Source organism: Apis florea, unplaced genomic scaffold, assembly GCF_048593485.1.
Source record: "Apis florea isolate Af1SG1 unplaced genomic scaffold, ASM4859348v1 contig_3081_pilon, whole genome shotgun sequence".
Lineage (NCBI taxonomy): Eukaryota > Metazoa > Arthropoda > Insecta > Hymenoptera > Apidae > Apis > Apis florea.
Window position 1 is genome coordinate 2589956 of NW_028256703.1, and position 15975 is coordinate 2605930.

A 15975-nucleotide genomic window follows, 5' to 3' on the forward strand; every position below is an offset into this window, starting at 1 on the left:
AGTTAATTCTTTCACATCCCATTTCACATCAATTGGAAAAAAAGAAAATATTTAAATTAATTTCCTATTAAATTCATGTATTTGAAAATAATTATACAATCAATATCTCACTATTGTTTAAATTAAATATCCATCTAAAATTATTTCGAAGGTTTTAGATTGATATTTCTCAGCATGCACAAGTCACGTGCCGTTGCTTTTCTTCCAACTGCTGTCTGAATATCGTAAAACCTTAGTAGAATATCAGTTGTAAACAATTCGGGTAATGCTTTCAAAAGGCAAGGTACCTTAAAGAAACCATCAAAAATTAAAATATAATCTTTTAATTATTACCAAATTAAAATAAAAAAATAAATATATATGTATTAAAACTTACCAATGTTTGAGGCATTCCCTGTAATACAATACGAGTCCTATCTTTTCCACATTGTACCATTAAACGTAGAAATTGAAGTATAAAATGAGTCTGTTGAGACACTTCACCATCTCTACCAGCTAGGAACGTGAATATAGTAAACAATCCATTTAGTGCTGACAGAAGAGGATCTCTCAATATAACTGATTTCTGTCCATTAGTCGATCCTTGAGCTTGTGGACTTTGTGAGCCAAATATAGGATTGGTATCTCCAGCTTCGTTTAATCGTAAAATTTTATTCGCAGGTACACCAAGAGCATCAAGTTCTTCCGCATCTAAATCCCGACGTACTCGTTTTCTATTGTTTCCTCGAGAGGGACTCGAATTATTGTATTCTAATGTAGAAAATATACAATATACGCATAACTTTGCTAACACTGAGGATTGTGGTTCTACGAGTTCTTCGCTTCTGTAAAAATTCATTTAAATATATAAATGATTCGATAAATACATCGAGAAAAATGAAATTATTTAATATGTTTATAAAAGTTGGAATATAAATAAAATCTTACTGTAACGAGTTATATAAATATTGTGGAATGATATGGTTGATGAGATCTAAGGTACAGTTTTCGATATCAAGATGAAAAATGGCAAACGCTAAATCTACTGCTTGATCCAGTTCCTCTTGGTACCGATATTTCAATACTTCTTTTACTATATTTGTTACGAACCATAAAGAACCACCAGTATTTAATAAAGATTCTAAAGATTGTGTCGCTTGAATATTTATCCAACCTCGCTGATTTATGCTTCCCCATACAGTTTCCAATTGTTCTAATATAGGTTGTCTTGATATAATACTATCAAAAAATAAAAATTATAACGTAAAAATTCTATTAATTAATGGAAATTTTAATATAATACCTGTGAGACATTGAAAGCACTTTCGTTTTCGATTGGGTAGGAGGATGAACATCATATTGCATTTTGCGAATGATTTGTGACATCAAACTTGATCTAAGAGGCAAACTTAATTTAATTAAGTAATCTAAAAATATCTTTAAAATTCTTTAAAAATTATTTTATTCGCGCACTTACAATTCTTTGAGATTATCCTGCATTTCATCACCAGGGAGTGGTGTTAAGAAATGTTGCACCATATTCAAAGGTTTTAAAAGAGCATCTTGATGAGTAATGCTCATATGTGCACAAAGCCAAGCTGCTGCACAGACTGGTAAACAGCAGGCAGTTGCACGTAAACCATCCAGAGCTCTTTTAACATCACTTGCTCCAAGTACATCGCTTTCCCACGCACAGAGAAGCTCTTTTACAGCACCCATAGCAGATTGACACGCGATATGCCACTTTATATTGCTAGATTTCAAATCAGGATCCGGAGAATTGATTTGTGCTAATAATGCATCTACTCTGGCAGGATCAATATTTTGTAACATTTTTTGGGGAGACTTTGGTTGATTTCGTTCGGGCATATATTCACGTACCCATTGTTCAAAAAAGGAATCTCCTTCTCCTTCTTCTAATACAGCCTAAAAAACATATAAAAATCATTAATTTATACAAAAAAAATCTTTACTTAACATTAGATGCAATCAAATAAAACTTACATCAGATCCATAAGTTTGCACTATAGAACATAGCATAAGAAATGATATATCGAATAACATCGCTCTTTTTGCTGCAGTCTTTGGTGGAACAGGTTCATTAATTTGCTTACTGCATTCATTGAACTTAATTAATTTGGTAACAAAAGTTTTAAGTTTTCCTTCTACAGTAGCTACTGCCAATATAAGTTCAAAACTGTTTCCCGTTAAAACTTGATATAACATGCTAAGCAATGCCTCGTGAATCTTTGTGTAATCTGCATTAAGAGTTTTTAAAATACCTGATAAAGTCGGCTCTGCACGTACGATTACTTTAGGAATTGAAGATGTGGCTATAGAAATTTCTAATTTTTGTAAATTCGCGGTAACACCTTCTCTTCTGCTACTTAAATGTTTAGTTTGCTTTTCTGTGACTAAGTTTACTTTTTGCAGAGCATTAAGCAAACACTCTACACTATTACAAGAACACGCAGTATCTACTATATCGAGAAGTGGAGTGAATTGAAGTAATAATTCGAATGCATCTAGAATATCTTGTGAATATTCTAATTTATCATCTGCATTTGAATGTGCTACATGTAATTCTTTTAATATAAGAGGTACTTTTAAAAAGGTAAAAGCACCCCATTGCGATTCATTGATTGTACTCGTAACATTGTGTAAGCACATTAAACACGCACGGATTATTTCGCAATATAATCTTGTATTTGTATAATTTTTAAGTCTTTGGACCATCAGCATCTGATTAACAAATACAGAAGTTTCTGTGCTAGGATTTAATAACACTTGAACAGCAAACAAAGGTTGCAGGCAATGAGTTATAGATTCCATTTGTGACATTTCAGGAGATAAAGTTAAACAATCATCCTCTAAATTGCACAATTTTTTTAAAGAATCTTCAATTTGAATAGAAGACTTTAGGCTACTAGTTTTCAACAGAGCCTCAATCTCTTGGCACTTTTTTACAACTTCTATGTACAAATCTTTATCATCATATTTTGCTAAGTACATCATAGCACACAGGAAATCAGAACTAAGCATCTGTTTTAATATACTGGCAGGTTTATCCATCAATTCTGTTGGTTGTGGAGTTAATGGATTATTTTGAGGCATTTTTGTTAGAGTATGTAAATAACATTGTAGTAACCAATTAACTATGGATAATACTGCAGCAGCCAAAAGATCTTCCTCTGGCTTACCACGGCATGTAATTCCTATTTGAATAGATTCTAAAAATTCTAAAAGACTTAGAATGCAATGGGGTTTATGAAATGCATCATATTTGCTTATTCTTTGTAATACAGCGGCATAGGAGACCAACTAAAAATTTATATATGTAAATTATAATTATAAATATATGTAAATATTAAGTCAATAAATTAATAATATTTTATTGATAAATTATATACCTGAGAACTTAAAGAATGTTTTAGGTATGATAATACTAATTGATTTGGTCCAAGTCCTACTAATGCTTGCTGCAATATGCAGTCTGCTAAATTATATACATCTCCACTAACACCTCTAGGTAAAATCTGAAAATGATATAATATTTGAAAAATTTTTATGGAAATGCACAAATAGATACTTTTATAATTTATATATTACTTACAGTTTTAATGTTAATACCCCATTGTAAATCACTCCAACGTTCTCTCCATGCTCGTAACAAAAGAGCTTTCAAACTGCTGGTCTTACTTGTTACTTTAGTCTCCATAACTGATGTTAGGAGATTACACATAATTCCTCCTATTTAAGCAACATCTATAATATCAATAATTAATTTTGTCACAAGAACCACTTTTTATTTCATTAAAATAAATGTGTTAAAATAAAATGATTGTAGTAAGTCAATATAACCTTAAAATAGTATAATGTATAAAGTAAATAATAATAAAATAAAAAAATATATATATATGTATATAAAGTGATTATAACGAATCAATGTATATAACCTAAAAACTACATAAGAAGATAAAATAATCTGTATTCAGTTAAAAGTAACCATTAAAAGCAAATTTTAATCTTTTACTTTAAAATTATTATTTTGCATACCTCATATAAAAAAAATTGATTTCATTAATAAATTATGGCTGACATATTTCCAAGCCATTTTCACACCATAACTCTTCTACAGCCGTCATGACTAGCGTCATGGTGTTACTGTTAGACAGGATTGCCACTATTGGCAATTGCATAGAATCATATCTGCTATTGGAATTCCAAAATTAAACGTAAATCTCTACTCACTTCAATTAAATAGTCGATATATATTTAATAAGTTTCCCTCCTTCATTTTTTATAAATGTCAAATTAAATAGTTACCAATAATTCATTGAACTCATTTCACTAAAATTTTCTGTTCCATATTATAAAAAAATATATAAAACATGTTTTTAATCGAGTACATCTTTTAAAGCGAATTCTTTTTCCACAATTTATTTAAAATTTCATGAACTTTTAAAAATTATAAACTATGATATACATTATCAGATTTTATAATAGTTTCAATTAAATCAAGAAGTTTAATGTCAGGATTCATTAAAAGAAATCGACTATCAGAAAAAATGGGTGTCTGTACCAGAAGAAGATTATTAGTCCACACTGTTACATTTTTTACATGGCCAGGATGGAGCTTTATAACATTACTAGTAATTCTAATAGCAATTGGATTATTTTATTTTTTTGTTTATGTACGTGTAATATACTATGTACGTATTTTGTATAAAATTCAGTTATAAAATATTTTAATTTATCTTAATAATATAAGTATATAATTAATATGTTATAAGATCTAATAAAAATTTATACCTCTTATAGAAACAAATGTATATAATTTGAATCTAAAAAGAACTAAGGCATACGGAAGAAGCTGTTTTCTTTTTAATAAATTATAGAAATGAAGAATTTTTCGCTTTAAGTACTATTGCATATACTTTCTAAAACTGAAACTTTTATATAATGATACATACAAAATAATTATACAAATAATACAAATAAAATGAAATTTTTCTAAAATAAACGACTTCAATAATTTTATTATATATATAATATAAAAAAGTATAAATTTTATGAAATAAGTTTTCAATATTTTATATCTTTTTTATATAAAAATTTTTTTAAAATTTTAAAGAAAGACTAATAACTGTTTTTAAGAAACAGTTATTATAATTTCTTTTATTGTAATTAAAGAAATTATTTTTCAATGATGTTCTTCCAATTTTATGTTCATGACTCAACATTCTATATGAAATGCGTCGTACATTTTCATACAGTTTAAATCAATCAGTCTGATGCAACATCAGGGACAAAGCATAACTTTGTTTTTAATAATATTTTTAGAATTCTGAATTCTTATTCATTTTATTTCATTTTTCATTATATTTAATCTTCATATTCAATCTTATCCACTTTTTAAACGTATCCATCGATTTTTTTTTCAAATATTAATTTTCGAAAACACACTTTCAACTTTAAATTCGATTTTCGAATGAGATTTAAATTTTTCTCTAAATGTAATTTACAAAATAAAATTCAAAATGCGCGAGATTCAACCCTGTTGCCGCCTATCCGATCTATCGACCTATCACTTGCCAGAAGTTCTCTCGACCAATCATTTCGTCGGAAAGTCATAAGCTTCCGTGACGTAGTTATTGCCACGCTGGCAGTTCAATTGACAATATCGTGCCATAAATCGAACATTCGTGCTATCTTCGAATAAAATAAACAATTTATTGCAGTGCTGGTGTACCGAAACTGATATATAATAGTAAAAATTTCTCAATATGCTTAAAGAAGCATTGTGAATGATTTGAATGGACATTGGGCGGAAATGTTGAAGGTAAAGAATACCTTCCAATTTTAAAAGGTGCTCTCTCGCTCTCTGAGCAATAAGAGCCTCAGGGTGGGGCGAAGAAGCCGAATGTCTGTCCGACTGTCCGTGACGGGTTCTTTTCCTCCGTTAGTTGCCTGATGCGCTTTATCGTGTCTGAGTGTAACGTTGGTGCAGTGCCTAAAGTGTTTTTTTTTAATGGAAACGTAGTGATTGCAGTGCATTCTATGTAATAAACATATACACGTAAAGTGTACGATTGATAACCAACGAGGGATGTCGTCTACAGATATCAACCTGATGGATTTCCTCTTCCCAAGAGAAGACGCTTTCCTAAAAGGCGACATTAAGGACGAGCCTTTCATAGATCAGAGCTACAACGATGACGCCATCACGGTGAGTTTCTGATGCACGTTTTTATCACATTTTTATCATTTAATTTTTCTTTTCTTTCCAATAATTACTTACTTTCGAACCAGTTCTTTTGTGACTCTAAGAAAACTAGTTTCTTTATATATACGAATATATAAAGAACTATAAGAATAACTGGAAGCAGGTTTCGATGAACTATAGTTTGGATAGTTTGTTGGTTGAAAGGTTATACAAAAATAATCGTGATTAATCAAAGACAATCGAGGAATTGGATAAAGTGGCTGGCTCATTAATATCGCGCTTCCCAAGTTCCCGGAATATCACATGCAAAAATAGGTCTCTTTTATATAATTGAAAATTCGATATACATATGAAAAAATACCTATGTATGTAAAAGGAATATAAATTTCAGCGAAGTCTGATTTCCTAAGAAAAATAGGCGAAATGTTTTTTAAATTAAAAATGAATTCTATTGCAGTTTGTTTGTCAAAAATGTTAATACAATGAATAATTTCTAAGGCTGGCGAAACCTTCAAAGATCATCGACTCATGTTTTACGCAATGTTATCGATGAATATTGAAAATAATGCGAAGACCGGCATGTGAAAAAGTTTCACGTTTTGTCGTATAAACAAATAGATCATTTTAAGCTATGCATTCTCTATCATTATTCATACAATAATTTAAACTTAGTAAACTCTAAACAAACCTAGAAAACTCTAGATGAAAAATTCTAATATTCTTGAAGCGCAAAAAATGATGCTATTATATTTCATCACGATCTGTGCTACTTTCATCGCGTCTTTAATTCTTCATTCGACTAACGAGACGATGGACCGACCATCTCTTGCTTTCATTACTAACCATTATATTCAATTACGCTCAACAAGCCACGAAACGATCCGTACAGAGAATATTATAGAATTATTGTTAATCATAGCCGAAACATAAAAGGACAATTGACGTGATATCGAATGTTTATGATAACAGTTGTAAATTACGATTATGATTAACTATAAGTTCCTGTTATTCATCGTTAATTCTTGTTAACATATGGTGTACCCACGTGTCGATGTATACGAATATTTGTCGTCTGTTATTTACAGATTATCAGATGTTTTAACAAATAATTTATCATCTTAAAGTAATTGGAAATTAATAAGATACAACAATGAAAAACATAACTTATCAATAATCGAATGATTTATAAAATATAAAAAAATCGAAATAAAAAAATTATTGTTGTTTCTTTTTCTAATCTTTTTCAAGTTGTTATAAAAATTATTCGATCTCTATTTGTTTCTTTATATTAACTGGGAAATGTATGCGGATATTATTATTACATAACCATATGTTTTTGTAACATATGGAATGGTTTAATGCACGTGCTCTGTTGTGGTAGCCGCCATATTGGAATGTTCGATAAACACTTAATTATATATTTTATATCTCATTAAAAATAAAAAGGATATTTGTTTACAAACAATCTTTAAATCTGAAGAGAACCGATTAAATTAATTAACTCAAATTAAATAATAATTAACATAATTCTTTCTTCAATTCTACATAATCCTATGTAAATAATTTCTATTCTGATTGATATATAATAGAGTTTTTACAATAGAGATAAATGTCTTTATGCAGAATCGAAACGAGAATGCAAGCACCCGTCATGGCGAACGACCTTCGAACGAAAAGTACCGTTACGTTACGGGACTCCATGTGAATAGTCTAAAAAATTCTGACCACTTTTTTTTCGAAACAATGAAACTTAATCCATTTGTGTGCATACAAGTGTGCATACAACGAATTCTTGCATCTGTATAATTACTTCGTATAATAAATTTAAAGATTAAACAGAAGTTTAAAGTTTAATAAAAAATTTCCATAAAGGTGGAGAATTTTTAAATATCTTTGATTTTTTATTTCATTCGTCTTTGTAAACACGGAAGATTATTTTTTAACGCTTTATTTAATTTTTATTTCTCTTTATTCTGTTATTTCAAACATAAAGCGAACATCTGTCAATTTTAATAAGAAAAAGTCTCACAGAGAATTCTAAATTTAGGATAAACACAGAAACATCTTGCATGAGATCACAATTTATTTTTAATTCAAAGAATATGGAATAATTCAAGAAAAATTTTAAATGTATATATTCTTGAATATTGATCGATATAAATTCATTTAAATATCAAAAAAAAAAAAGAAAAAAAATCATGAAATTCTGAAAAATAAACAATTGTAATATTCATAAATATGTACAACTTACGTAAAAATGAAAATTCTGTATGAAAATTTCATAAACCTGAAACGAATTACTTGATAATATATGTATATATAAGCAGATATAATTTATATATAAATTTAATTAGCATTTGAATGTATCAAACAATTATTTAGAATGATTCGCTTTTTTAATTCCTTTCAGTTTTCTCTTTATTCGTGATTTAAGAGGTATACCAGTGAAATCGTAAAATTCGAGCAAACCAGTGTTTCCACGCTTGACTATATTTATCATTCCTCTTGTGCTTGGAAACTAGGTTACTCGACATTGGGCAAATGCTCGATTCATCGCGAGCCGAGCGACAAGCGCCTCGACCATTTTTCAAGCTTCGCTAAGCCGATTAAGCTAACTTTCATCCAGATATCTAAATGGAGCACGCATTAGCAAAGCTTGTTACTTCCATTCTAAATCTTTAGATCTATTGCAAATGCGACATCGTTGGCATTTCGTAACGATGACATTCTATCGTGTGCAATGCGAACAATCTTCTTATTAGAAATATAAAATGAATAATATCACTGCTAGAAGATCGCAAAGAAATTGAATGATTTGTCTATGTCGTGCCCAAAAACTGAGATCGTTTTATCGCGATGCATATTCATCGGATCAATATAATCCGATCTAAATGGAACAACGCTGTATCTGGAGTAGAAACTAAAGAGAACGGCTGCAGCCAAGTAAAAGTACCATTCAAAACAAATTGCATGCACTCGTGGTTCTCTTCACGTAGCATCGTATAAACTTCTGACGTTGAAAAACAAATAAATCGACTAAGAGATTGGCCTTGCAATTAGAAGTTAGAAATATGAGTGTATATAAAATCATTAGTCATAGATATCACGATAATTCATGCTTCTTGATAAAAGATTTAAATGTGATATTTAACTAACATTTTACCCGAGATATTTTTGTTTGCCACTATTAGTCATAGTAAATCATAGTACGTCTTCTATAGAAAACCTTCAAACTTTCAAACTTCGGAGGGTTAATTTAAAATCTAGCTATATAATGGCTCGCATTATACAATAAATATCTCAAAATAATTTCCATTCTGTTCTCCGTTTGCTTTTCAAGGCGGACGAATGGCCAACCAATCCAGACGATTTTCTGGACTCTATTTTCAAGCTGGAGGATAATCAATTCAACTTGATCGATAATGATTTAGATGCGATCCCTTCTTCCTCGTCGGACAGCGGGCTGTCGAGTGCGCTGAGCCTCTCTTGCGAACAACAATTAAGCCCGCTTCTGCCGATCGAGGAGGATCAAGTGGAGATGAGTAATTCTGAGATGAGCAGTCCACAGAATATCATGGATTTCGATTCGTTGGGCAGTCCTAATCAATCGATGGCCAGTATAGATAGTCCTGTCAGATCGGTGGTTAGTTCTAATATTGGTTCACCCTCCATGGATGTAGCCGAGGAAATGGACGTGGAACACACCCTCGTGGCTGTGGTGAACCCGACTAACACCACGGTGGTAGATGCTAACACGACAATTGTAACGGAGCAACCGGTTATCGATTTAGGTAAGAAATTGGCTGGATTTTTCCTTTTCTAAAGGATCGATGAATTTACAGCTGTGGAATACGGCCTTTGAGCAAAATGTCAATGTTTAGACATTTATCGAACTCAAACGAACCGATAACATCTATTCAACTAGCTTTTAACCAAATAATAGATTTAAAAATAACACGAATAACATTGTATCACAAGCAAATCGAGATTTCTAGATTAAAAATTTCCATCCACAGCGAGAGAAATAAATTTTTTCTTTTTTAGAGAAGACACCGAAGCCTCAACAGATTCACGTTGCATCACCGGAAAATAACACGATAAATGTGCGCAATATCACGTGCAATGGGAAACGGAATATCAGACAATTGATACGCGTTACACCGATGGGTTCCGGTAATCCAAGATCGATTCTACTGCCAGTGAGCTTGAAAGACATGAAAGAAGTGAGAACCATCAAGATCATCAACGCCTCCCAGGCTAGAAATCTCAAAGGGTTCAAGATCAATCAGGCCAACATTATTAATAAACCAGTTCAGGTAATTCAGGCTATGTAAATCGTATATACATATATATGTACGAAATCCTTCTTCAATATTTTCTTCTTAAAAAAAAAAAAAAAAAAAATGAAAGCAAAAACTTAATCGTTGTTACGATTTTATAAAATTTCACGCGTTTCTGTCTCTTTCTTTCCGACTGACTTTTTTAGATGAACATCAAACAAGAATTCAAAGAAGATTCCAGTAGCGAGAAGGGTTGCAATTCGAGCGACGAGGTCTCGGAATCGGATTCCCCGTATCCGAGGCTAAAACTGAACGCGGAGGAGAAACGTCTGCTCCAAAAAGAAGGTATCACCCTGCCTACTCATTATCCGTTGACGAAACACGAGGAAAGGGAATTGAAGAGGATCAGGCGCAAGATTCGCAATAAAATTTCCGCCCAAGACTCGCGGAAGAGGAAAAAGGAATACGTGGACGGATTGGAAGATCGGGTGAAGCAGTGTACCGAGGAGAACATGACACTGTTGAAACGTATTAAAGCGCTTCAGTCGCAGAATCAGAGCTTGGCCGGCCAACTGAAGAGGTTGCAAGCGTTGTTGCAAAAAGGCAACAAGAGCGCCCAGCCTGCCACTTGTCTAATGGTTTTGTTGCTCTCGTTGGCCCTGGTCGCCGTGCCGAATCTTCGGCCACACTCCAATTCAAACAATGAACTCACGCAAGAACAGGAACAGCCGGAGAAAATGCCACCTCTGGCAGGTAAGTCTGATACTCGTTTCATCTCTCGTTTACGAACAGATCGTGTGTAATTTTTTGTTAAGATTCGAGTTAAAATTCTTTTTATTAAAACTGGGAAAGAATTGTTCTTTTATTCATTTATTCACATATATAGTTATCTATTTATAAAATGTGCGTAAAAAATATTTTAAAATAATTATTTGAAAGATAATAATGCAGATATCGTTATCTTATTATCTTTTGGAATCATTTTAATTAAATATTAAGCGTGTACATATATCAATGGATATCTTTCATTTTATTCTTTTTAAAAAATAGTGACAACTTCTTGATTTTATCAAGAATTTTCTGTACAGTAATCTATCAAAGATCTTTCCAGATTAGTAAACTCTTCAGATTTTGATTTCGAGTTAATTTTATGTGTATTATTCGACAATTATAACATCACAACCGGCATCACATTTTGTCGAACCGTTATATTAGCGGTTGCACAACACAAGTTGAATGAGTTTGATACTATGCTTCAGAGAACATTGAACTCTATGGAATCGTGAAAGGCGCAGCCCTGTTAAAATATTTTATTTTTTCCTCGCGTTGCTTTCATATCCCATGGATTGTTGCATCTTGGCCTCGTATAGTTTCGAGTTTTTTATTGGTCAAGTGTTCTTTTTTATATTTTTATATATATATTCTCACGTGTCGTTTCAAACAGGTCAAAACTCGTTTGAAAATAAAATTATCTTACCAATAAAATTTGTCTGCAATCGTCAAAGATACTTTTTAATATCTGTAATATTTTTAATATTTCATCAGAATGTCTGCAATGACATTAAAAAATAAAAATTGATACGCTAAACTTTAAACGATAATCTTATCATAAATATTTATATTTTCATTTGATTAAATATTAGTAATTTGATAGTGTAAGTGAAAAACGAAACAGAAAGCTTTAACAAACATTCATTATCATCAAATATGATAATACCAGATAATTGAACGATATTAGGTAAATATTTTACGTAATCATTCGTTCATAATTATGATTATTTATCGATATTTATAGGATAGAATATAAAAACATTTAAAACTTAATTTTTTTTATTTCATTATTTTGATAATTCCTCGAACAATTGAAGTTGCTTCATCGAATGCTAGAACAGCAAATTCCAATAACAGAATGTCACAAAAAAAAAAATAACAAGAGACGGTATTTTAGATTACGAAACGAATTTGCTTCATATTCTCGAATCTACGACGCAACAAACTTATCAAAATAATAATTTTTGCAGTTTTGTTGAACGTTAATATGTAAATTAATCTTATTATATCAAAATGATTTGATTATTTATAATCGAAATAGTAATATTATTAATATGATTGTAGAATAATTGTAACAAAACCTACAATCTAAGCCTTGTTACTTATCAATTCACTAATATTAAATTATGATAAATTATCATGGAAGAGGATATGGAAAAATGATTACAACTTCATAAAATTTTTATCAAAAATTTATCATAAATTTCTGATAAAAGAACAAACGTGATGTTTCGAAATCAATAGGTATGGGATCGATATGAATATCGGTATGGTGAAACCGGAGTAGGGTAAAAGAGCGAACAGAAGTTGTTCAACTACTTTCTAAACGAGGACAAGAAAACTCTGATCCTTTCTCGATGCCAGAACAGAACGATCGTTCTCATCGAACTGTAATCTTATTTTAATTACTTTCTTCAAAATGCCCATTCGCTTTATTTCTCTCCTTTTTTGCCTTAGATCGTAACGTTATCAGTTTCCACCAAGTTCTCAAAATATAACTTCCATTCGTAACTTGTCGTCAAGATGACTCTCGTTTTTTTTTAGAAAGCACAATGAGAACCCTACGATGTCATTGACCTTCGTTAAAATTCAAAGACTAATACCTTAGGATCGTTCACTGAACGTGGAACGCCTCGTAACCAGTTTTTCGTGTCCATTACGAAATCAATTAAATCAAACTGCTTAAATCAAACAACGTATGCAATGTATTTTCGTTCTGCCGTCGTAAGCCGTTCGAGATAATTACTTTGCATGCACGATAATACGAAATGCGATAAATACGATAAAGCTACAGTTCCAAAGCATGAGTACAAAAAAAAAAAAATTTTTTTTATTCGAAAAATCACGAAATCTTGGAAACTAGCCTGAATCTGTTTCACAATTGTTCAAATTATTAATTATTATGCTTTCTAGGTCGTTCTCGAACGTTACTCTACACGAAACAGCTGATGGACGAGGAATTGCAGCAATATAGCGAGGAATTGCTGCAGGAAGTGGAGGGCCTTTTGGATCACGATTACAGCCCTACGATTCAGCCACCCCTCTACAAACGTCCTCGCATGGACACGGATTCTCCACCGAAATGCGTCTTGTCTTCCGATCACATCGGAGGAACGCTTTGCGGAAGACAGGAAGTGACGATGAAATCGAACAGGAAATACATCGAGCCACCGTTAGACGATGTTTGGCCACCACCGAATCCAGGCGGGCAAAAGAATGTCAAAAAAGTGGTGGATAAGCTCGAGGCATTGACCAACGAATTAAAGATTAATATTTCTGATTCGGAAGGCATGAGAACTGTCCTTCTAAAAGTTCCTCAGGAACAATAAATAAATGGGAGAGAACCAATTGTCACGATATTATATTTTTCTATCATTTGTAACCCTTTGCGATTGGATCTGCTGTTTATACTGCTTGATACGTGACATTTCTTGAAAATATTCTTGGAGAAGAGAATTATAAATCGTGAAATAACGTATTTAAAAAAATTTTTTTTAAATAGAAGTTGTTCAGAATAATCACAAAGGATCTAGAGATGGTTTGAATGGAATTTAAAAATAAATGAAACTGATATACTTCCTTTTCATCAATACATGGCTATTGAAATTTTTCGAAGATCCTAAATTATTTTGAACCATGCATCTTCTCTTTTAATTCGATCTCTTCTAAATGAAAAATCATAAAGGGTTAATTGTTGAATAAAACACTCCGATAAGAAACATACACAAAAGAGAATAGAATTTTGTAGTTTTTAATTAATTTTTCTGCGTGAATATTTTCTAGAGACTAATGAGAATCCGTTCAACTAGCATATTTTAAATAATCGGTCGATATTTTTCACTAGCAATGGGATTAGGAATTTTCATTCGTGTAAGTCTATACTTTTAAGAGTTTATCGAAGTCATACGTGCTTTTCTATATTTTCCTTTTCTTCTCGCATATTTTTAGCGTTATATCATCGAAGCTATCTCATGTTCATATACTATAGTTCATTCGTGCTTTCACTCGTCGATAATTTTACATATATTCTATCAGTGAACGAATTTCACAAACTTGTTTTTTCATATCACTCACTTTGTCTGTTATAGTCAACTGCACACCGTCATAGTTAGGTATCGATCGTCTTTAGATGATTTTTCAAGAGTTTTTATCGATTGAATGATATTTAAGATTTATCTATTTATAAGAAGAATTTATTATGAGAGTTTTACAGTTATTATTGATGTTGCCGATGATAAGAGAAATAAAATTTGTAAATAGTCATTATATGAATTGTCAAAACGACACACATACAGAAAGATATACATATATTATTATTATATTATATAGATATAATAAAAGAAATATATCGTAGCTTTAATTTTAAAAGATACGATTTTTAATTCTGTACTACTGTACACAAAAGATGATATTTACAAAAGTATAGTAGTAAATTGTAAGTAATAAGTTGATAAAAAATTTGTTTATACACACATATACTATATACATAAACAAGTGCGTATAGCATATATGTTTCCATCCTTTAATGCGTGATAGATTCGATTATCCAAGGGATAATTTTCATCGTACATGAAGGCTCGGGTATCGCAGTGTTAATAATTAATTTAATATCATATCTCGCGAGAAATTTGCGAAATGCAAATAAAACATAGATGCGTTAACTATGTCAACCTCGAGTGAAATCTATTTAAATGAAAACTGCGTGTTATCGACACCAGGTCTTAAGACTGTATCATAAGTTTAGTTTATTACTCCTATATTTCTTATTCTTTTTTTTTTTTTTTTTTTTTTCAAATTCGATATATATTCCTCCTATATTCCATTTCGTTTTAATCAATTCCTCACGTTCTTTCTTAATTAAATTATTAATTTTTACTTTATACATGACTAGTGAAATAACGTCCATATAAAACACAGCGAATTGTAAATAAATATATCGACACGATTAATATCGTTTGTTTTATAGTTCGTACTTATGTTAATCTTCTCTTTCACTCGGACTAAATTTCTGGAAGAAGACAAACGCGCACATAGAATAATAAATGAAGATATAAATCCGGCTTTTTCTTTCACAGAATAGCGAAATTTTGCGCATTTAGAAGTATTGTCGTTCTTCCAAACAATTGTAATTGCGTACACGTATAAGGACGATTATTATCGATATCGATGCCGAAGCACCGACCACGATTTTTATTTAGATAAGTTGAACGATACATTCCTACCACTAATGTTCATTCAAAAATAGAACAATTCTATTTTTGCACATATGTAAAAGGGTTAAAGGTATTACACTCTAAATTTAATTCAATATACGTGTAATGACATCAGAGAATAAAATGTTACAATCATTATATTATTCCTATTTGTTTTTTTCTTTCCAAAATTCAAATCTAAAAATTCTTGCAAAAGTATTCTTTCAGAAATTAAACTTTTGTAAAA

The 15975-nt window shown here is 31.0% G+C and overlaps 2 protein-coding genes and 1 long non-coding RNA gene across 4 annotated transcripts; 2 read left to right on the top strand and 1 right to left on the bottom strand.

Moving 5' to 3' along the window:
* Positions 1-56: 56 nt before the first annotated feature.
* On the bottom strand, positions 57-4177 carry MED24 (mediator complex subunit 24). 2 transcript variants are annotated; one of them, XM_003694331.4, is made up of 9 exons: positions 4036-4177; positions 3593-3744; positions 3390-3515; positions 1984-3300; positions 1457-1905; positions 1283-1375; positions 928-1218; positions 377-824; positions 57-287 (listed from the first exon to the last, which is right to left on the bottom strand). In XM_003694331.4, exons 2-9 carry the CDS (start codon positions 3719-3721, stop codon positions 141-143), a joined length of 3000 nt encoding a protein of 999 aa, XP_003694379.1. In that variant the 5' UTR covers positions 3722-3744; positions 4036-4177; the 3' UTR covers positions 57-140. The 2 variants fall into 2 exon arrangements, with proteins under 2 accessions (XP_003694379.1, XP_086764703.1); XM_086908577.1 differs by having other exon boundaries at positions 3593-3729; positions 4036-4125.
* On the top strand, positions 4121-5002 carry LOC147657521 (uncharacterized). The gene is made up of 2 exons (XR_015292213.1): positions 4121-4673; positions 4801-5002. It is a non-coding gene; the product is annotated as an uncharacterized LOC147657521 (long non-coding RNA).
* A 611-nt stretch (positions 5003-5613) lies between these two features.
* Positions 5614-15892, top strand: LOC100870546 (uncharacterized). Its single transcript, XM_012487520.3, has 5 exons — positions 5614-6208; positions 9546-9996; positions 10250-10521; positions 10692-11238; positions 13450-15892. Exons 1-5 carry the CDS (start codon positions 6089-6091, stop codon positions 13863-13865), a joined length of 1806 nt encoding a protein of 601 aa, XP_012342974.2. The 5' UTR covers positions 5614-6088; the 3' UTR covers positions 13866-15892.
* The last annotated feature ends 83 nt before the right edge of the window (positions 15893-15975 follow it).